Genomic DNA, 21,048 nt, shown 5'->3' with positions numbered 1-21,048 from the left:
GCGAAGGCTGTAATGAGCAGGCGGAGACTTCCCTTGCCTTGACTTGACTGGAGTGTGTGTGTGTGTGTGTGTGCGCGTGCGTGCTCGGTCACAACTCAGGCAGTCTCCAGCTCATGCCGCAGGGTGCCAAGAGGTTATAGATATGAATTACGGCTTTATTTGCGATACTTAAAAGGTGCGAGGGTTTCAAACGGTTGCTTTTAAGGTTGCCAGTGAAACTCTGTGGAGATCCTGGACTGGCAATGTTTAATATGTATCTGAAATCCCGGCGCTGTCTTCCCAGCTTGTCTGTCGTCTTACAAAGCGGTTTCTGAAAATTGGCAAATAATTGTGACATCACAAAGGGCACTGCCGTCCTTTCCGGCCGGGTGCGTGTTTTCGCCCTCTGCGTTGTTTTGCGTTGCCTCCTCCGAGCGTGCAGGAAGTTGCGAGCGTCGGATTTTTTTTGTTTTTGTGGGAAGCTGCACACAGAGGGCTAAATATAGCGCTCGGAGATGAGGATGTGACCGCTGCACCTCCATCACCTCACAGCAGCCTCCCTCTCTCCGTGGAAGATGGCCTCACGTTGATCACGGCCGAGCCGGTCTGCCGACGCCTCCTCCGGGGTGGTCCAGGCGGGGGCGCTGTTCTCAGGGTGTTCGGCCCCGCCGCGGTGGCACGTGGCAGGTGTGTGTTCACGGCCTCCCGGTCAGCCCGGGTCTGGGTTGTGTGAGGGTACGTCTCCATGGGGATGTTGTGCTCCACACCTAATTAACTCCGGCTCAGTGGCATTTATTCCTCATTAACTACATATTATCATTAGGAGGGGCCTGTGTGTCGATGCAGGGGAAAAGCAGCCCACACATATGATAATTACAAAGGCTCGACAAGGAGGGCAAAAGAAGCAAGCTGGCCTTTTGGAGCTTCACAAGTATTCTGATTATTATTTTGTTTCCCTTTTCTGTTGTCTGGCTCACTGAGCACCGCGTTTGTCTGGGTTTCACTTTGGTTTGACAAAATGATTGGTTATATTTAGTCCTCTCTTGTAGTCAGCATCTTTCCACTAAGGTTTCTTTTTTTCTTTTTTTTTGTTTTAAAATGATGCGCTGTCTTTTTTTTCAGTTATTCGTCTTTTTCGCCGCGAGTTGTAGCAACAACTCCACACCTCTCTGTGTTTGTGAGCTGGCTTGTAGCTGCCATTTTATTTTTTTCCACATAGATTTTTCAAATTTCCACTTTGATGTGAAGCATCGTGAGGGCAGCGTGAAGGATGGGGCTCATAAATGCTTTCATTTGGAAAACAAAGCCTGATTTGGCTGAGCTAAACAGAACTTAATTGTAGTGTGTGTGTGTGTGTGTGTGTGTGTGTCTACACAGCCTAGTTACTGGCTGAAAACAGAGGCCCTGGAAGCAGCAGCTACTGGGTGGCTGCTGGAGTTTCACCATCAATCACTCAAGGCTTAAAATGAAGGGAAAGGTCAATGACCCTGAACCTCCCCCCCAGTGCCTTTTACATCCAAAAATAATCAAGTCTTGGATCCGCGTCCAGTTATAAATGTTGGAGCAGTTCATCCAGAATAGCATTTTTCCCTGAAACCTGCTGCTGTGTTCATCTTCTTCCTCCTGTACTCCTCCTCCTCCTCCTCCTCCTCATTCCCTCCTTTAGAAGAGACGGTCTAATCGGCAGGTGAAGAGGAAGAAATACTCTGAAGAGCTGGAGGCCAGGTTGTCAGATGACGACGTCAAGGTGATTGTCAAAGCCAAGAAAGCCAACCCTGCGGCGTCCAAGCAGCCTGCTCTTCAACTCTTTGTGGTGAGTAGCTCGCACTGTCGCTTGGTCTTGACAAAGCAGCTCAAACACACTTCTCCTTTTTTTATTTATTTATTTATTTTTCTGTATTTGTAACAAACGATGCACATGGCGGTGGCTGAAAAGAACTTCCTGTGTCTTCCATCACCGTCACACCTCTATAAATATCTACCCTATCGTGACCTCTTCTTAAAACCGAGGCTCCAGCGGCCCTTTTGTTGTTTCCAATCAGTCGTCGGTCAGCTGCAGTCGCCTCCTATGAAGAGTGGCTGGTGATTAAAGGTTTGTGCTGTCTGCAGGAGAACCCCAGTGAAGAGGACGGCGCTGTGGTGGACAAGATCATGTCCTCACGTGTTGTCAAGAAGGAGGTGAGCGTCCTCAGCGCCGGGTTCGGGTCGTTGGGCAGTGATCCAATAACCCGTCGCAGCCGGCCATGTGTTTTCCCAGTCCGTGTGCAGTGTGTTCTTCAGTGTGTGCTTCTCCTCCGCAGGTCTCTCCAGGAGTGCTGCTGGAAGTGGAGGAGTTTTTTGTAAAATACAAAAACTAGTAAGTTTGATTTTCAGTTGCAGCGGCAGCTTCTCTCCCTTTTTTTTGTCATAACGGAGCCAAAACGTGAGAATTTTGTAACGCCGGCGTCCTTTTGCACGCAGTCGCTCTGTTCCAATTAATGTGCGGCTCCGTGTTTCTCCACGCACCACACTCAATTTGTACGTTTTCCGGGTCATTAGCAAAAACAAAAGTGGCGAACGAGGACGCAGATGTTGTTTATAATGAGGGTCCGTCGTGGTTCCTGGACTTTGATTGTGTGTGTGTGTGTGTGTGTGTGTGTGTGTGTGTGTGTGTGTGTGTGTGTGTGTGTGTGTGTGTGTGTGTGTGTGTGTGTGTGTGTGTGTGTGTGTGTGTGTGTGTGTGTTAGCTCCTACCTCCACTGTGAGTGGGCCACGGAGCAGCAGCTGGAGAAGGACAAGAGGATTCAGCAGAAGATCAAACGCTTCAAGATCAAACAAGCGCAGAGGGCGCTCCTCTTTGCAGATGTAGGTTGAGTCTCCGACTGCACACACACGCGCACACGCACACACACACACACACACACACACACACACACACACACACACACACACACACCCAAACTCCTGGCAGAGTTTTGTTGTGAGCAGATGTGCTTTGTCACAATTTGCTCTCTTCTAGAAGCAGCTCTTGTCTAAACACACAAATATAAACAGGTACTTGCGGGTTTTTTTTGCTTTTCGTCGGTTTTGTACGCGTGGGCCGACACATCTGCCAGCGTGTATTCCAACGTTAGCGCCGCGGCTCCAGATGGTGAGTGGGCTCCCGCGGTTCATCCTCTCCCTCTGCCTCTCGTCATTCCTCCCAATCTCCCTCAGATGGAAGAGGAGCCCTTTAACCCCGACTACATAGACGTGGACCGAGTGCTGGAGGTGTCGTATTGTGAGGACAAAGACTCCGGAGAGGTAGAGTGGACTCCCTTTCATTCCTCCGCCGCGTCCTTGAGTGTGTTTTGCTCTTTTCCTTTCCATTTTTGCCAGTCTTTTGGAGTACATTTTCCACACAAGTGCACGTCTTTGTGCGTCTGCGACTGCCCAAGGCCGTCCTAATGGGCTCCCTAGCAGCCTTTGTTGGTGCATTGCAAAAAAAAAAAAGGGAAAAAAAGCGGTTTGCTCGGCCTGGCTTTTGCAGGAGGTGGTGTACTACCTGGTGAAGTGGTGCTCGCTGCCGTACGAGGACAGCACCTGGGAGCTGAAGGACGACGTGGATCAGAGTAAGATCGAGGAGTTTGAGCAGCTGCAGGCGGTGAAGCCAGACTCGCGCAGGGTGGTGAGTCACGTGCCGCTATTTTTAATTTATTCCTAAAGCGTGTGATTATCTCTTCCCTGTTCTTTGTGATTTCAAGCGCTAATTAGGACGTTTCTTCATTGTCAGTTGTTTTGTTATTGTTTTTTTTTTTTTGTTTTTTTGTTTTTTTGCCCGTGATGATGCAAATTGGACGTAGTGGAAAGAATGTTAGCTTTAATTGCCGGCGCTCTGCAAACTTAAAAAAAAAAAAAGAATTTTCAGATATTTCCCGACTGAGATCTGTCGGACAACTTGGAGCCCGATCACGAGAGGGAGGAAAAACGGCTTGGTTTTAATGCTGTGGAAGACATGAACTGAAATGTACCCCAACTGATTCATAGACGGCTGATTCTCCTCAGCAGAAAAAAAAAATACAAATTAATATTCACCAGCATGTTTCACCTCGCTGATCTTTTGCTATTTTGACGTTTTTGATGTTCGCCCAGCGCCTGCGGTAGATTTCATGTCACGACCCCTGAACTGTGTCCGTTAGGAGCGACCTCCGGCCAACCTGTGGAAGAAGAGGGAGCAGTCGAGGGAATACAGGAACGGCAACAGCCTCAGGGATTACCAGCTAGAGGGCGTCAACTGGCTCCTCTTCAACTGGTACAACAGGTCAGTGCTGACTCCTCAGCACACACACACACTCCCACACACACACTCACACACACACACACGCCCAGCGCTGCTTCATCGCCCTAATGTCAGATGGTCGCTGTGGGTGGAAGGTGGTGCTTTGTTTTTTTTTATTGTTTGTTTGTTTGTTTGTCTGCCGATGATGAGCAATGACTCGCCTGACCCTGCTGACGCGGTGGTCAGGCCCTGTCCAGGTGCCCCTCCACCCAGCTGCTGTGCTGTGGCAGAGTGCACCGAGGGTCCGGCGTCGGCCCGCCCCGGGTCAAACCCTGGGAAAAAAAAAGTCTCTGTGTGCGCCAGCAAGGCGCAGTTTGTGTACGGCGTGCCCACGCGGAGGAGATATTCATGAAGAGTGGAGAGCTGCTTAAGAGGCCGCTGGGAATATCTGCACATAGCAATTAGCATCAAGACATTATACCCCCACCCACTGGACGCCTGGATAAATGCTTTGCCTGGAGTTACACTGAGCGGCCACCATTATGCTGGAGCTTCTCTGTCTCTCTCTCTCTCTCTCTCTCTCTCTCTCTCTCTCTCTCTGTCTCTCTCTGTCTCTCTCCCTCTCTCTCTCTCTCTCTCTCTCTCTCTCTCTCTCTCTCTCTCTCTCTCTCTGTCTCTCTCCCTCTCTCTCTCTCTCTCTCTCACTCCCTCTCTCTCTCGCCCACCGTTATGATTGCTGATGATGTAATTTTCTCCCTCTATTGTTCGCAGTTCTTTCTTGTCTGCGGTACCCCCCCACCCCCCATGCCTCCCCCCCCCCCACCCCCCTCTCCTCTCCCGCTCCTCAACTCCATTACCTTGGTTTTCAGCCGGCCCCACACGCAACGCAACTCATGACCTTTATGTTCTAACAAGAGAGTCAGACACATGCAGTGTGCTGCACATGAGAGATAAACGCATTTTTTTTTGTTGTTTTTTTTTTTTGCACACGCACCACTGAGCGTTAAACAGAGCCTCTGTTCTTTCACTTCCTTTATTTGGCGGCGTCCCAACGATGTCAAACTTTTCAAGTTTTGTTTTCTCCTCTGCCGTCTCTTGTCAGACGGAACTGCATCCTGGCGGACGAGATGGGCCTGGGGAAGACCATCCAGTCCATCACCTTCCTGGAGGAGATCCTCCGCGTGGGCATTAAAGGGCCGTTCCTCATCATCGCCCCGCTCTCCACCATCGCCAACTGGGAGCGCGAGTTCCGAACCTGGACCCACCTCAACGTCATCGTCTACCACGGAAGCATGGTCAGCAGGCAGATGCTGCAACAGTACGAGATGTATTTCAGGGATGCGCAGGTAATGACCTCGTTTCACTCGAGACTAAAGTGTTGAGAGGGTTTGTTGTCTTTTGATTTTAGTTTATTGATTTATTTCGAACATGAAAGAAAATGAGAAAATAAAAGGGATACAAAACCAAAACATAGGAAATAAAAAATAATAATAATAAAAACAAAATAGGATATGTAAACAAAGACCAGTGAAATGTACATTAAAAGAATGTTATTCATGTCCGAAAAGGGGTAGCAGGAAGTATAAACTTATATGTAGCTACCCCTAAACTCCAATAAATATACAAACTTAAGAATTAAATTTAGTTTATACAACTAGATGACAGAAAACAGAAAACAACAAAAGACAAATCTAAACTAAAGACAACTCCAGTTATATCCACTGTTCAGGCTGTTTTATTTCAATTATTTCATCTGCGTCATTAAGAATAATGAACAAATTTCAACTTGTTGTGGTTTGGCTCCTCTCACTCAGCCAAACCTTCCGAAGCATAAAAAACATTTCCTGGTCCAAAGGTGTGCAATTTTTAGGCTATCTGGAAACATATTTCTACGACTGTGTATGCAGATTTCATTTTCTATGTTTTTAATCAATTTACATTAAAAATGGTTGGTTTGGTTGAGTGCTGGAGCCTTTTACAGCTGTCATGGGTGGAATGCAGGATGACAGTCACCAGTTTATCACAGTGCTACACAGAGAAACAAACAACCGTTCACACACACACACACACACACACACACACACACGCACACACACGCACACACACCTATGGCCAGTTTACAGTTCTTCAGGCCTCGCGTGCGTGTTTTGGGAGTGTGGGAGGAATCGGGAGAACACGGAGAGAACCCACGCAGGCGCAGCGAGAACACGCAGAGTGCACGCAGGAAGGCCTCGGGCACAGAATCCAATCTGCAACCTTGTTTCTGTGCGGCGACGGCGCTACGTGAAGAACTTCTTGAAGTCTATTAATGCTTTAGCCGTACTCTCGAGATCTGCGCCTGTTTTTAGCCTGAAAATTCCCTCTTTTCTCCCTGTGCTCTTGTTGGAGTTGAGAGGCGACATGAAGCGTGTCAGGGTTCTGTGTCAGGGTCCTGTGTCAGGGTTCTGTGCATCCACTGAATTGTCTTCAGTGTCGCCAGGGATTTTCTGCAAATGCAGTTGAAATCAGTGAAGGAATCTCTATTTTTGCAAGACCTCCTGTGCAGATTTTTATCTTATTTCAGTTGTGGCTTCCAGGTCTCAGACGCTGGACCCTTGTTCTTCTGCTTTCAAGCATCCAGCTCATCACACAGAGAAGTGAAATAGTGAGAGAGGCTCTCCAGTCGTTTCACTCATCAATCCGAGGCAACTTTCCAGCCCGTCGCTCTCAGACGGGACGGCAGCGTTGCACCACCGTTGAAATAATCACAGTGCTTTTGAGTAAAGAGCAGCAATATGAAGTCCTGTGAGTAATCTAATGATATGTTTGAAGTCGGGATAGAGCAAAAGCAGTGGGATATTGAAAAGCCCGGGCAGAGGCACAGAAGCCGCTCTCGCCGCTGCTGCGAAAGCGCTGCAAAAAGCCCGCTGGCCGTAATGTTTTATGGACTCTATAAAAAAACAAGGGGAACAGGCAGCAGCTCCACGGCGGCTGTTTGATTTACAGGTTTTGACAGGTAAAAAGCGATGCTGTGAGCGCCTCCTCCTCCCTTGACTGGCTGGCAACGACCTGGAGGACGTCTTCATTGGCTGGCGGCTGTCAGCGGAGGAGCCACGGCGACCTGCAGAGAGCTTTAGCAAACACAGCAAGCAGAGCGCCGGCAGACCGGCCTGCAACACCAGCAACACGTGCCCCCCCCACCCCCGTAGTTCCATTGTGTTGTGGCTTTTCGCAAAGGTAGTTTCAAGTTGCAGCTGTTTGTTTTCCAGTGCCTTGCTGGCGTGGGCTCAATTACTGTATGTTGTCAAAATGAGGCCTATTTCCTTTCATTTTTCTGTGTTTTCTGGTATTTGCAAGGTCCCTCTGCAGTTGGACTTATTGCATTAATGTGTAATTAATGTTTTTTTTTTTTTGAAATGCCACCTCTTTGCCGGAGAGGGAGGCACACAAGCCGAGCTGCTCATGAGGCTTTTTATTTCCGAGGACATCAGAGCCTTTTTAATGAACAAGAGAGCTTCGCACTCGGGGGCCGATGAAGGTGCGCGTTCTCCCGGAGCGGCGGGGCTGCGCCGTCGTTAGCCAGCTCCTGGCTGGCGGCGCCGCGCGTTTGGCAGGCCCTGCGATGTGTCACCACCGGCAGTTAGAGGCTCTTAGCGCTCAGACGGAACCGTAGGAGGAATTAAAGGGAGAACAGAGCGGCGGCGGCGGCGGCAGCAGACTGTCTCCCAGGCAGCCTGTGATGTCACGGCAGCCTCTGAGGGGGAACTTTGCTGTCAGCGCTGCTCAGGCATATCAAAGAGACAGGCTGCACCGCAGCAGCAGTCTATTGGTGAGGGCCACCCGTGGGTGGGTGGCTGGGTGGGGCGGGGTTACTGGATTACTGAGTGTCCCTCGACGAGCGTTGTCAAGGCGATGGATACAAATGGAGAAGGCGGGCCAAAGTGAAGCGTCCCCCAGACGCCCAAATAAACAAATAAACACGTTGGAGCAAAGAGTCGGCAGCGGGCGAGCACTGGTGTCCTGGCTGCAGTGGAGGCAGCGGGCGAGCACGTAGAACATTTCCTTAGGTTCTGTGACCTTCACCGGTAGGTAGAGCATCTCCAAGTGGCACACTGGAGAAATACAGGCCTTTTTTTCATATGATTGTGTTTGCAGTGCCTTCCCTTCCCTTTGGCAAGCACTGGAAGCATTTCCCACAGGAAGCATCAGGCCCTGTGAAGCAGAATGGGGCCTTATGTAGCAGTTACACTCTTGATCAATCCATAGACATTAGTATATCCTGCTGTATATTATTCCTTATTGAATCAAGGCCAGAAAATCCTGAAAATCCTAAATTGTGGATTATTTCTGTTGTTTTGAATCTCCTGCGCTGATGTTGCAGCGCTGTCTGCTGTACGGTGATTTGCATCCTCCAGAGGCGTCACTGAGAGCACACTGAGAATGCATTAATGTTTTATTCATTGGTCATTAAAGATATACGGCATGGTAAAACAGCCTGGAGTCAATCTGACCATCAAGATACGATTAAAAAGGCATCTATCTGTCTATCTATCTATCTGTCTGTCTGTCTGTCTGTCTGTCTGTCTGTCTCTGGGGTTTTATTGACATTTGTGAGTCAAATTTCTCCATTTCTCATCAAAATCAGATTGGATGGATATGAAATCCTCCTCATAAAGCAGTAAAGTCAGCAGCCGTTGCATTGTTTGATTGCTGCCACCTCTCATGAGATGTGATCTCGCCCCTCTTTGGCTCCAGGGTCGGGTTTTGCGAGGCGCTTACAAGTTCCAGGCCGTCATCACCACGTTTGAGATGATCCTGGGAGGATGCCCTGAACTTAACGCCATCGAGTGGCGTTGCGTCATCATCGACGAGGCCCACCGCCTCAAAAACAAGAACTGCAAGCTGCTGGAGGGCTTCAAGCTCATGAACCTGGTACGTGCACCGCAGGGACAGGCGGCGTTGCTTTTGCTTGTCACTTTTGATCGCTAACTCCATAATTGTCCTGCTTCTCTCAGGAACACAAGGTCCTGCTGACAGGGACTCCTCTGCAGAACACAGTGGAGGAGCTCTTCAGCTTGCTGCACTTCCTGGAGCCGGCACGCTTCCCCTCAGAAAACACCTTCATGCAGGAGTTTGGAGACCTCAAAACTGAGGAGCAGGTGAGTCTGCATGTGCAGTGGTGGGGAAAAAAATGCCTCATGCATTTGTGGTGTGCCGTATTGTCCCTTTGACTGTGTTGGCTGATTGTTTTACCTGCTTGAAATCATTCTTTGTCTGCTTTTTATTGTTTTATTGTAATGTACAAATTTCCTCCTTTGGGGACAATACAGTTCTGATTGTGCTTGCCCTAAGAGTCAGTCTTAGTCTCCAGGTGCAGTTTATTTTAGTGCAGTCACCAACATTGACCCACGTGCTGCACATGCTCCGTTCCGTCCAGCTCCCAACTGGATGTGTCAGCAAGATGACAACGTCCCTTTGCAGCACAAGAGTGCGAGAATGACGAGAATCTAGTTTAGTTCTTGTCTCATTAAGACTAAATAACAAAATCATTTAAAATAACAAAATGTTTTGTTTGCGTACCTCTAATGCAGTCCAACACAGGCATAAAAACAAATCTCTGGAAAACGACGGTAATTCAGATTGAATACAATTTTAAGGGTGTCCAAGAATCTTTTCCCACGACTGTATTAAACAAAACAGTGATATATTCTGCTAGTAAGTATTCTAGCAGAATAAAGTAAGTATTCTGCTAGTCCCACCTGACTGCCCCTCTGTTTTGGCCCACAGGTGCAGAAGCTTCAGGGAATCCTGAAGCCCATGATGCTCCGCCGGCTGAAGGAGGACGTGGAGAAGAAACTGGCCCCCAAAGAGGAGACCATCATCGAGGTGGAGCTCACCAACATTCAGAAGAAATACTACCGGGCCATCCTGGAGAAGAACTTCTCCTTCCTGGCTAAAGGAGCGGGACAGGCAAACATGCCCAACCTGGTCAACACCATGATGGAGCTTCGAAAGTGCTGCAACCACCCCTACCTCATCAAAGGTACAGCTGAGGTGTTTTAAGACAGCCCTGGAGAATCAGGTCAACACGGTGACAGCACTGTAGTGGTGGAAATAGATACCGTGGTTGAAGGGCAGACTGAGGAGAAGGGTGCGATGTCTCCTCAGAAGAGAACGCACAAGTGGTGCTGAATGTTTTCCCTGTCTGTTTGCTTTTGCCAGGAGCAGAGGAGAAGATCCTGGAGGACTTCAGGGAGGTGTATAGCCCCGCAGCCATGGACTTTCACCTGCAGGCCATGGTGCAGTCTGCGGGCAAGCTGGTCCTCATCGATAAGCTGCTGCCTAAGATGAAGGCTGGAGGCCACAGAGTGCTCATCTTCTCCCAGATGGTGCGCTGCCTGGACATCTTGGAAGACTACCTCATCCAGCGAAGGTAACGGCCGCAGACCGCGAGGCAACGTCTGAAGAAAAGCAGTGCGAGTTCGTTCTTATTCCGAAGATGTCTTTGTGTTTCTCGAAGGCACTTTGTGCAAAGAGGCGAAGGAGTAAACGGCTGCGTGTGACGCCGCTTTGGCGGCCTCTGCAAATGTGTGAAATGTAAACAGTCTGACATGGTAGCCTGCTGCCAGTGGAGGTCCACTGCTGCCTGAGCCTCATCAAGGCTGTTGCTCATTACAGTGGATTTCATTTGCGGGCAGGCTTTGGTCTTAAAAGACGGAGCAAAAACATGGAAATGTTGAGATGGACGACAAACGAGACGCACGGTCACTGCAGTGCGCGGTTATTGTGGCTGGACCAAGAGCTTGTGCAAGAGAGAACATGGGGCACGTGAATGCAAACAGGTGGCAAAGTGCTTTATGAATGCAGCGCTCCTGCTTCATGGAGGACCGTCGGCTCAGTAATGAGACATGTTGGCTCGTCAGACAATTATTAGACGTCAAATGGAGCGGAGTGAAACAGGAGGTTCAGCCGCATGTCACAGGCTCCAAAGCAGACTGTGTCATCTCTGGTCTACAGGATGTTGATACATTCATAAGGAGACCACATGAAAATAAATGAAGTTTCATGGTGGGGGGAGGGGGGCCAGGATGTCAGTGGATAAACTCATCTCTTAGCCTAATCTCTGTATGGAGGTAATGCTGGGCTATTTTCATTATTTCATGATTCAAAATTAAGAACCATGTCTTCTCAGTATTGCCAATGATTTTTTTCTTTTGCAGTTAACAATTGCTGCCTTTCCTCATACGTGCCATACGTTTTCTTTTCCTCGCCGTCCCTCTTCGTGCCTCCGCGGCCTTTCTAATAGCAGCGCAGGCAAACCTTGGACTATTGCAGGCATGTGAGATGGCACGCAGCACAGAGCAGAGACAGAGTTCAGCGGCGGGTTGCCGAAGCCCTCAGGGCTCAGCCACATTAGACGGGCGGGACAGGAAGTGGATTAGGGCACGAGGTCAGACTGTGGGAGGAGATGAGAGTGGACGCAGAGAGCAGCGCCGCTGTCCAGTCTTTGAAGAACCTTTTGCTGGCGGAGAAAAGAGGCAAATTAGTCCAAAATGTGTTTTAAAAGAAAAAAAAGAAAAGAGAAATTCACGTCAAATCAATAGCAGAATCCCCGTACAGTAGCAGAGGTCACGAACAAACGTGCTTTTTTTTTGGTTTTCGATGGCTGGCGTGACCGAGCCACTGAGTCCCTCTCTCTCCTTGGCAGGTACCTGTACGAGCGGATCGACGGCCGCGTGCGAGGGAACCTGCGGCAGGCCGCCATCGACCGCTTCAGCAAGCCCGACTCGGAGCGCTTCGTCTTCCTGCTGTGCACCCGAGCCGGCGGCCTGGGCATCAACCTGACGGCGGCCGACACCTGCATCATCTTCGACTCTGACTGGAACCCGCAGAACGACCTGCAGGTGCCAAGGCGCAACACACGTCACGCACTGACCCCTGGTGGCCGACTTTCACCAGACCTCCAGCAGAGGGTTGCTCAGTGCCGTCGATAGGCAGCCGCGTTCAATCCCTCGGGCACGCACGTGGTTTGCTTTGCCGCCACTTCCTGTTTGTTCCTGCAGTCGCTGGCCAGCAACAAATGAGCTTTACGTTGTGTCCAGCTGGGACTTCAGTGTTTAACAAGCTCAGTAACACTTCAAGCTAGGACATATGACACAAACTCTTGTGTTTGTACATATAGCTAATATATACATATGTGTGTGTTTGACCCTTCAAAGGCCCAGGCTCGCTGCCATCGGATCGGTCAGAACAAGGCGGTGAAGGTTTACCGTCTGATCACCAGGAACTCGTACGAGCGGGAGATGTTTGATCGCGCCAGCCTCAAGCTGGGCCTGGACAAAGCTGTGCTGCAGAGCATGAGCGGCCGGGATAACAGCCTGGGCGGAGGCACCGGGGGAGGGGTGAGTTTGACCATCAGCCAGCAGGAATTAAAACACACGGGAGGAAATAAGACCCTTCAGTTGTTGCGATTATGTCCAATTATTATTAATTGTTGTTGTTATTACTGTTTAAAGAGGGCTGTTTGTTTGTAGGCCGAGGTTGATTATCATTCACTTCCTGAAGTGGCCTTGGCAGGAAGGAAATCTCTCAGTTTGGCCGTCTCGCCGTGGAAAAACCTAAATTCATCTGTCGCATGAAAACATGCCTCCAGGGCAGTGTTACGCTTTATGTTTTGTTCTTGAATCCCAGTCTGATTTTTTTTTTTATTTTTTTTTTTTTACTTGCTCACTTTTCTGTAAGCTGCATTTCTCCTTTTCCAAGCCTGGGTCACATCAAGTTCACCTGATATTAGGCTGTGGTTGCAGCAACTTCCTGACAGCCATTAAGGCAACAGCTTCAAAACGCCAAAAAAACGCTGCGGGAGGAACCAGCAGAGTCATTAAAATGAAACACAAATCTCAGACAGTTTTCCGCCAGTCATAAAAGTCAGTACTCCAGTGAGCAGCAACTGATCCTCAACCGCTGGAGGTGGCGGCGGATGAGACAAAACACCAAACAGACGAGGGAAAAGGAAATTGTTTTCCAAAGTTTTTCCAACTTCTAACAAACGCACTCTTGAAATGTCCAAGCAGAGTAAACAGGATCCTCTTAGAGACTAGTGTGTGTGTGTGTGTGTGTGTGTGTGTGTGTGTGTGTGTGTGTGTGTGTGTGTGTGTGTGTGTGTGTGTGTGTGTGTGTGTGTGTGTGTGTGTGTGTGTGTGTGTGTGTGTGTGTGTGTGTGTGTGTGTGTGAGGAGTTGTGGTGGTTTGGTTGGTTCCCTGCTGACCATGAGTCTCTCCTGGTATCAAAGTTCCCACACAGCTGTCGGGGTTCTGAAGCACAACCACAGCTGATGCTGGAGCAGACGGATGTCTCTCCCTTTTATCTTCATCCTTCTTCTTTACGTCGCTCCCCCGCCAGACGGCGCAGCAGCAGCTCTCCAAGAAGGAGATCGAGGACCTGCTGCGACGCGGCGCCTACGGCGCCATCATGGACGAGGAGGACGAGGGGGCCAAGTTCTGCGAGGAGGACATCGACCAGATCCTCCAGCGCAGGACCAAGACCATCACCATCGAGTCCGAGGGCCGAGGCTCCACCTTCGCCAAGGTAACGCGGCAGACTTTAAGACCCCGCGGCGGCTCGTGGCGCTGCCAGCGGGTGCGGCTCTGATGGTGACAGGAGGCCAAGGCAAAATGCGATTACGGATGAATGTGATTTGCCGACGTCTGCGCGCAGGCCAGCTTTGTGGCTTCTGGAAACCGGACAGACATCTCCCTGGACGACCCCAACTTCTGGGACAAGTGGGCCAAGAAGGCCGACATCGACATGGAGATGGTCAACGGCAGAGTAAGAGCCACAGCACCCGCCCACGCCGTCCTTCTCTCCTTCCCGGGATTTCAATCTTGACACCGACGCACGCTCTCCCTCCACAGAACAGCTTGGTGATTGACACGCCGCGCGTCAGGAAGCAGACGCGGCCGTTCAGCGCCACCAAGGACGAGCTGGCCGAGCTGTCGGAGGGCGAGAGCGAGAGCGACGAAACCAAGCCCAAACTACGGCGGAACTACGACCGCCTCAACAGCTACGGACGCACCGAGTGCTTCAGGGTGGAGAAGAACCTGCTGGTCTACGGGTGAGACGAGTCACGGCACACAGACGTTGCCTCGTGTTAGCTTGCAGAATGGAACGGAACAGAATAAATGCACCGCATTGATCCCAATGTGGGGAACGTCCATGTTGCAGCGCTAAAAGCTAACTGCTAAGGGTCATTGAGTGTCCACTCCAGTGAATGTGTATGCGAGTCAGACGTCACAAACACACGAACACTGTCGCAGTGGACACACCTCATGCTTTTGTGTGCTAATTGTCGAGCGCCAGGGCATAGGCAGCTTTTCTCAAAACAGAGATTAAACCACAGTATGGGAGGAAATGGATACAATTAGTGAACGTAGCAGCCATGTTAACCACCAAAAGCTTAAACAGACAAAAAGCAATACAGTTCAAAGTCCATATCCATACATGTGAGTCTGTGAGGCTCGTTGCTGTCGGGCTTCTGCTCATTCTTTTCGTCCTCTGGTGGTCGTCGCAGCGTTATTTGAAAAAGCTTTTGCCGGCTGTGTGTTTTTCCCAGGTGGGGACGATGGAAAGACATCCTCACGCACGGACGTTTCAAGAAGCAGCTGACCGAGTGGGACGTGGAGTCCATCTGCAGAGCCCTGCTGTCCTACTGCCTGGTCCACTACCGTGGAGACGACAAGATCAAAGGCTTCATGTGGGACTTGATCGCCCCGGCCGAGGACGGACGCACCAAGGAGCTCCAGAACCACCTGGGTGGGTCTCACCTCCTCCGTCTCTCGGTCCCACCCGGCCCCGCAGACCAAGGACCGGTTAAAGGTCCAGTGTGGGAAACTATTAAGGAAAGCTGCCTGACAGTGCGCTTGGTATTTAGTTCACTGTCGCGCAGCTTCCTTTAAACATAGCGGTGCAAGACGGCAGCGAACTGGGGGCTCTTATTGCTCTGTGTATATTCTTGTATATACTCTATACTATACTATATGAGAGCCATTCTATGGGTAGGAAAAACAAATTAAAATACATTTCTGGGCAGCATATTATTAAGCTTTTACTGATCTAAAAGTCATAAATCAAGCTCAATCTTTCACTCTGGATGTTTAACAGAAGTGTGATTTAGGAGAAGCCTTTCTCCACTGCACCTAAAGATCTCTCCCCCCCCCACATGCTCCCTCAGGACTGTCTGCTCCAGTTCCTCGGGGCAGGAAGGGCAAGAAGATGAAGACTCAGTCCAGCTCTTTTGACATCCACAAAGCCGAGTGGCTGAGGAAGCACAACCCAGAGCACATCCTGCAGGACGACGGCTACAAGAAGCACCTCAAGCACCACTGCAACAAGTAGGCGTCACCTACCAACCATGTCAATAAGAGAATGCTGCTGCTCTTGTGTTAGGGTCAGGGTTGGTGTGTGTGTGTGTGTGTGTGTGTGTGTGTGTGTGTGTGTGTGTGTGTGTGTGTGTGTGTGTGTGTGTGTGTGTGTGTGTGTGTGTGTGTGTGTGTTGCTTTTCCAACCACTTTGTGCTTATTGCTGCCGCTGGCAGGTGGCCTCTGTTCTCACCCAGCGCCGCTTCATATCAGTTTGTCATCGCCGGCGTTGAAAAATACTCGGCTGGAGTTCCTGAGGCGCAGGCGCAGCGTAATCAGGGGGGCGATAGTCAACCCATCCATTAATGAACCAGCATCGGGTTGAGAGCCGGAGCTCTGACTGATGGGCTTCTTAACGAGTCTCGGGGCCTGGCTAATGGTCCTCATTGATCTCTCTTATTTACAGACAGCAGGTGAAAGATGGCTGCTATCAAACCCCCCGCCCCCCCTCCCCCCTCCTGTGGATAGAAAGCAAAGTCAATGGCTGCCTCTTTTTTTTTTTTTAATCTGGATGCTGCGGGTGTGACCGCGGGGCTTTTGGATGCAAAGGGGGGGGGGGGGGGGGGGGGTTAAGCTTCCACAGAAAGTTCCCAATTGTTTGCCCTGCTGGAGTTGTGCTGAATCCAGGGATTGTGCGACAGTCAGAGGCCAGGAGTGCTGACTCGGCCCGTTCTTCTTGTTACTTTTTTTTTTTTTTTTTTTTTTTTTCATTCACCCACCCGAGGACCCTAGAATGTGACTTGTGGGCCCAGCGTTTGGAGCACGACTGCCGGGCGACAACAGGAAATGATTAGAAATCATGAAAAAAAATCAAGAAGAAAAAAAAAATGCAAAAAAAAAAAAAAAATTTGGATTTTGGCGCTGAAATTGCGCGAGGAGAGTGTGATCATGACGGTGATTTTGCATTTATATATATTTCTCTGTTTTTTTAAGTTCAGATTTCCCCTCTGCACATTTTATTATTCTTTTGCTGGATGGATTCCTCTCTGGTGAACAAACCACCGGGGATTCTTGACATGGCGCTAATGTCATGCATGCTGGCCTCACTTTGCTTCCAAACAGCTGTGTGTGTGTCTGTGTGTGTCTGTGTGTGTGTGTGTGTGTGTGTGAGACGGTGGCACTGAGCGTATCTGCAGCCAATCCCAGCAAACCGCATCACGTCTAGGGACACGTCACCTAGTAATGACTCCGGGAAGGCAGCGATGATGAAGTGCTGTGCTGACAGGCGGAGGAAGCGGAAGCTGCTCCTGGGTGGGTCCACATGCACAGGAGCTGGGAGGGGTGGGTGGGGGGTGTGGGGGAGGGAGAGGAAGTCACAGATTTAGATCCGCTGGAGCCACAAGCCTGGACCGGTCACAGACAGGACAGGACAGAGCTCAGGACACTGCTGCTTATTCCCTTACTAGCAGTAAATCCCAGCAGATTAGTTCATAAAATGATTCAGCTGCTTTTGTTTTATTTTAGCGAGACGAAAGCAGAACCAGGAAACCCAGAGACGTAGCAGAGAAGCAGCTCAGTGGAGGCTTTTAATTGAAAGTGGGCCGGCATTAAGTAATGAGCACGCTATCATCGGTCCGTGGTCTTGCAATATGTGCCAGTAATACTGCCTGCGGGAGCTTGGGTGGGTGGGTGGGTGGGTGGGGGGGGGTCGGGGTTTCTGTGTGTGTTTTGAGGAATTTTGCAGAGTTCATTTATTTGCCTGATCAAATTTGCATCCATTTGGTCAGAATAGAGGATTTCAGCTGCGCGCAGGGAGCCGCAAATTATCTCCACTTGCAATTAAGTTGCAGATTGTTCTTCCTGCCAATCCTATCACAACACAGCTCATTTATTTTTAATGCAAAAAAAAAAAAAAAAAAAAAAAATGAACGCTCATGGCAAATTCATTGAGGCGCCGTTCAAACGGCACGTTGAGATTGTTTCTTTTTTTTTGTTCGTCAGTCCAAAACCCAAAGGAGCAAATCCTCTAATCCTTCATTGGTGAGGCTGGAACACAGTTTTTCTTTAAAAGCACAGACATAAAACCACTGAGGCGGTACAGCACACTGCACTTTTCTCTTTCAATGATTCATTATGTAGGTTGAATACACAGTGTAAATACAGAGAAACGTGTATTTTAACCACGTAAACCAAATATTGAAGGCACATTATGACGACAACACGGCAGCGGTTACAAAATCCTCATTTTCTCATTCCTCTCAAGCAGGAACTCACAAACATCCATTTAACGACACAAATGATCAGTGAAATTATTGCTGCAAATCATTTTTTTTTTTTTTTTGGATGAAATGATGAAAGGGAACATCTTTGCAACATGAAGCCACTCTCAAGGCGCGGCAGACTGAGCCGCAGCCTGGCGCTCCAAGCACAACTCCCACCTCCTTCACTGTCACTCACAGCCTGCTGGCTGCTGCCATTGTGTGATCAGGCATCACACGGCTAATGTCTCCCCAGTGAGAGAGAGAGAGAGAGAGAGAGAGAGAGAGAGAGAGAGAAGAGAGAGAGAGAGAGAGAGAGAGAGAGAGAGAGAGAGAGAGAGAGAGAGAGAGAGAGAGAGAGAGAGAGAGAGAGAATGGATGGCTGTCATAATGTAGTCTTTCAAGCTCACACATAGCCAGTGTTTCATTATTTGCAACTAATTATTAATTATATTATATTATATCATATTATATTGTACTACATCATGTTGCATGACACTTCGAACGTGCGTCTCTGTACTTTGTGCTGTACTTGTAACTTTCTCTATTCCTGGTGATGCACAACCACAGCAACATTTCACTGCCACAGAACATGAGGGGGAAAATAAAATGATTGAAATCTTCAACACACACACACACACACACACACACACACACACACACACACACACACACACACACAATCCCTTAATATCAACTGTATAAAAAGTGTGTTGCTGATCAACTGTTAGTATTTAATTAACTCCCATTTTACCCTGTCAAAAGTTGCTGTGTGTGTGTGTGTGCGTGTGCGTGTGTGTGTGTGTGCGCGCGTGCGTGCGTGCGTGTGTGTGTGTGTGTGCTGCTTCTGCTAGCTCAGCAGTCACGCCTGGTCAGGCTTTGTTGTGACCACTGGTTTTGTGTGGCCAGGGTGCTGCTCCGGGTCAGAATGCTCTACTACCTGAAACAGGAGGTGATCGGGAGCCAGGCCCAGACGGTGCTGGACGGCGCCGACGCCAGGTGAGTGTCTACCGCCAACCTTGACTGACAGAAACAAACAGCACACTCCCTGCTGCAGCGCAGTGAAGCACCAGTGGAGGCCTGCTGGGAGGAGCCGCTGGTGATCCACCGCCGTCAGTTCAGTCCAGCCAAGCTCAGCCCAGTTCAGCTCAGCTCAGCTCAGCTCAGCCCAGTTCAGCCCAGTTCAGCCCAGCTCAGCTCAGCTCAGCTCAGCCCAGTTCAGCCCAGCTCAGCCCAGCCCAGCTCAGTTCAGCCCAGTTCAGTTCAGCCCAGCTCAGCTCAGCTCAGCTCAGCTCAGCTCAGTCCAGCCCAGTCCAGCCCAGTTCAGCCCAGATCAGCCTAGCTCAGCTCAGCTCAGCTCAGCCCAGTTCAGCCCAGCTCAGTCCAGCTCAGTCCAGCCCAGTTCAGCCCAGCTCAGCTCAGCTCAGCTCAGCCCAGCTCAGTTCAGCCCAGTTCAGCGCTGGGAGGTTTTGATTTGCTGTTGAATTGGCAGCCTCTGACCTTTTCTCCCACTGTGGCCAGTGCTCTTGTTAGCAGGCCGCCAACCTGTTGACTGAAGCGGCTCACGGGCCGCGTGCATTTCAAGGTGGCAGAGCACCACCTGCTGGTGGAAGATGGGCATTCGCTGTCTCGTCTCTTGCAATGTTTTTGAACGGTCGTTGAGTAACTTGCCTTCCAAACTGTATAGGTGGCGTCAACCAAGTTATGAAATTGGCAGCTAAAATATACAAATAAAAATGTATTTATTATTCACTCTGATTTTTAAGCGCTTGAGTGAATATGAGTAAATTGGAAAGAAAAATTGTAATTGGAAAAAAGTATGTTGGGTTAAGTCGCAATGATATGAGAGCGCAAACAACAAATCCATCCATCCATCCATCCATCCATCCACCCATCCACCCATCTTCTACACCCTCTTTCTCCTCCAGTCGGGGTGACGGGGCTTTGCTGGGTTGCCAGTTCATGGCGGGGCCACCAGACTCTCAACATGCTTATTGTAAACCAGACTAGATTTTCATGAGGACTTTGGTGAACTGGCGCCACGGGCTTTTCTTTTGTATGTGAACTAGAATGTTGCAACATGACTTCATCCTGCTGTCCAAACTCCTTCTCCTGCTCCTCTTCAGTGAGATTAAGATCTGGGTTCCGGACCCCGACCACTCCGAGCTGCCAGCCTTGTGGTGGGATGCCATCTGTGACAAGTGCCTGCTGCTGGGTATCTTCAAACATGGTAGGAAAGCACACAGATAGCCCTCACTTTATCATTACTATTTCTCTTATTATCATTATTATTATTATTATTATCATTATTATTATTATTATTATTATTGTTATTATTATTTGGAGCGTACATTATATATAAGAAACCTCCTCTGTGAAGTTCTGTGCCCTTCAGTGTCCAGTAGGATTTCCTGGTGTCTGGAATCACATCTTTCCTGTCATGAAACATTTGCACCATCTGTGGACCTCACCATTGATTCTGATACCAATGCTGTTTTGAGAGGGAAAAGCGAATCGTTTGTTTCCGTGTTTCTGTGTCTGCCTAAACAGTGATGCGGAGGAGAACTTGTGCGTGTGTGTGTGTTTTGTGTTGTTGTTGTGCTCAGTTGTCCCTCTCTCTCCCCCCCTCCCCCCCGCCCCCCCTTTGCCTCCTGCCAGGCTACGAGAAGTACAACACCATCCGCGCAGACCCGACCCTGTGCTTCATAGAGCGGGTGGGTCGGCCCGACGAGAAGGCCATCGCTGCGGAGCAGAGAGGCAACGACTTCATGGACGGGTGAGTTCATCGCGCAGGGCAGCAGTCTGAGGGAGAGTGCAGCCTTTCTTTGAGTGCCCGGATGCTTGATGTTTGCGTCGTGTGTGCAGGGATGTGGATGACCCAGAGTACAAGCCTGCTCCGGCCCTGCTGAAGGACGACATGGAGGTATGATGCAATCTCGCGCAGCATGTTTTCTCTGCTAAAACCGTTTCTTGAGTTCAAATAAAGAATTACAAAAAATAATCTGCGATGAGATAAACTGTATTTTCAATTTGATATGGATGGAGAAAAAATTTTCTAAATCCAGTCTGGCTCCACTTTAAAATGTCTATAAACGCTCCCTCCCTTCCTCCCTTCTCACGCAGGACGATGCGTCATCTCCCGGGGACTTGGTCGTCACTGACAATGCTGGAGGTGAGTATTAAAACTCGTAATCCACATCAGATTATCTGTATTAGAAATGTAGGCGTTTCCGGAGGC

At 49.5% G+C, this 21,048-nt stretch overlaps 1 protein-coding gene across 6 annotated transcripts in view; it reads left to right on the top strand.

The window, feature by feature from the left end:
* The window catches only part of LOC142880099 (chromodomain-helicase-DNA-binding protein 9-like), a 71,983-nt gene that overhangs the window by 40,213 nt on the left and 10,722 nt on the right, over positions 1-21,048 (top strand). For all 6 annotated transcript variants that reach the window (XM_076013757.1, XM_076013756.1, XM_076013755.1 and 3 more), the window contains 24 exons: positions 1,646-1,792; positions 2,089-2,157; positions 2,280-2,335; positions 2,706-2,823; positions 3,175-3,261; positions 3,488-3,625; positions 4,137-4,258; positions 5,319-5,562; positions 8,951-9,127; positions 9,211-9,354; positions 9,983-10,238; positions 10,418-10,628; positions 11,904-12,099; positions 12,415-12,597; positions 13,598-13,783; positions 13,913-14,023; positions 14,110-14,309; positions 14,808-15,007; positions 15,426-15,585; positions 18,720-18,809; positions 19,937-20,040; positions 20,469-20,586; positions 20,676-20,733; positions 20,934-20,982. In XM_076013757.1, coding sequence (XP_075869872.1) covers positions 1,646-1,792; positions 2,089-2,157; positions 2,280-2,335; positions 2,706-2,823; positions 3,175-3,261; positions 3,488-3,625; positions 4,137-4,258; positions 5,319-5,562; positions 8,951-9,127; positions 9,211-9,354; positions 9,983-10,238; positions 10,418-10,628; positions 11,904-12,099; positions 12,415-12,597; positions 13,598-13,783; positions 13,913-14,023; positions 14,110-14,309; positions 14,808-15,007; positions 15,426-15,585; positions 18,720-18,809; positions 19,937-20,040; positions 20,469-20,586; positions 20,676-20,733; positions 20,934-20,982 — 3,424 coding nt within the window. The remainder of the gene's footprint in view (positions 1-1,645; positions 1,793-2,088; positions 2,158-2,279; positions 2,336-2,705; positions 2,824-3,174; positions 3,262-3,487; positions 3,626-4,136; positions 4,259-5,318; positions 5,563-8,950; positions 9,128-9,210; positions 9,355-9,982; positions 10,239-10,417; positions 10,629-11,903; positions 12,100-12,414; positions 12,598-13,597; positions 13,784-13,912; positions 14,024-14,109; positions 14,310-14,807; positions 15,008-15,425; positions 15,586-18,719; positions 18,810-19,936; positions 20,041-20,468; positions 20,587-20,675; positions 20,734-20,933; positions 20,983-21,048) is intronic.

This window comes from Nelusetta ayraudi, unplaced genomic scaffold (assembly GCF_046127955.1).
Source record: "Nelusetta ayraudi isolate G7.1 ecotype Tasmania unplaced genomic scaffold, CSIRO-AGI_Nayr_v1 ptg000157l, whole genome shotgun sequence".
Lineage (NCBI taxonomy): Eukaryota > Metazoa > Chordata > Actinopteri > Tetraodontiformes > Monacanthidae > Nelusetta > Nelusetta ayraudi.
Note: the sequence above shows the minus strand (reverse complement) of the source record. Positions and strands in the feature narration are given on the sequence as shown.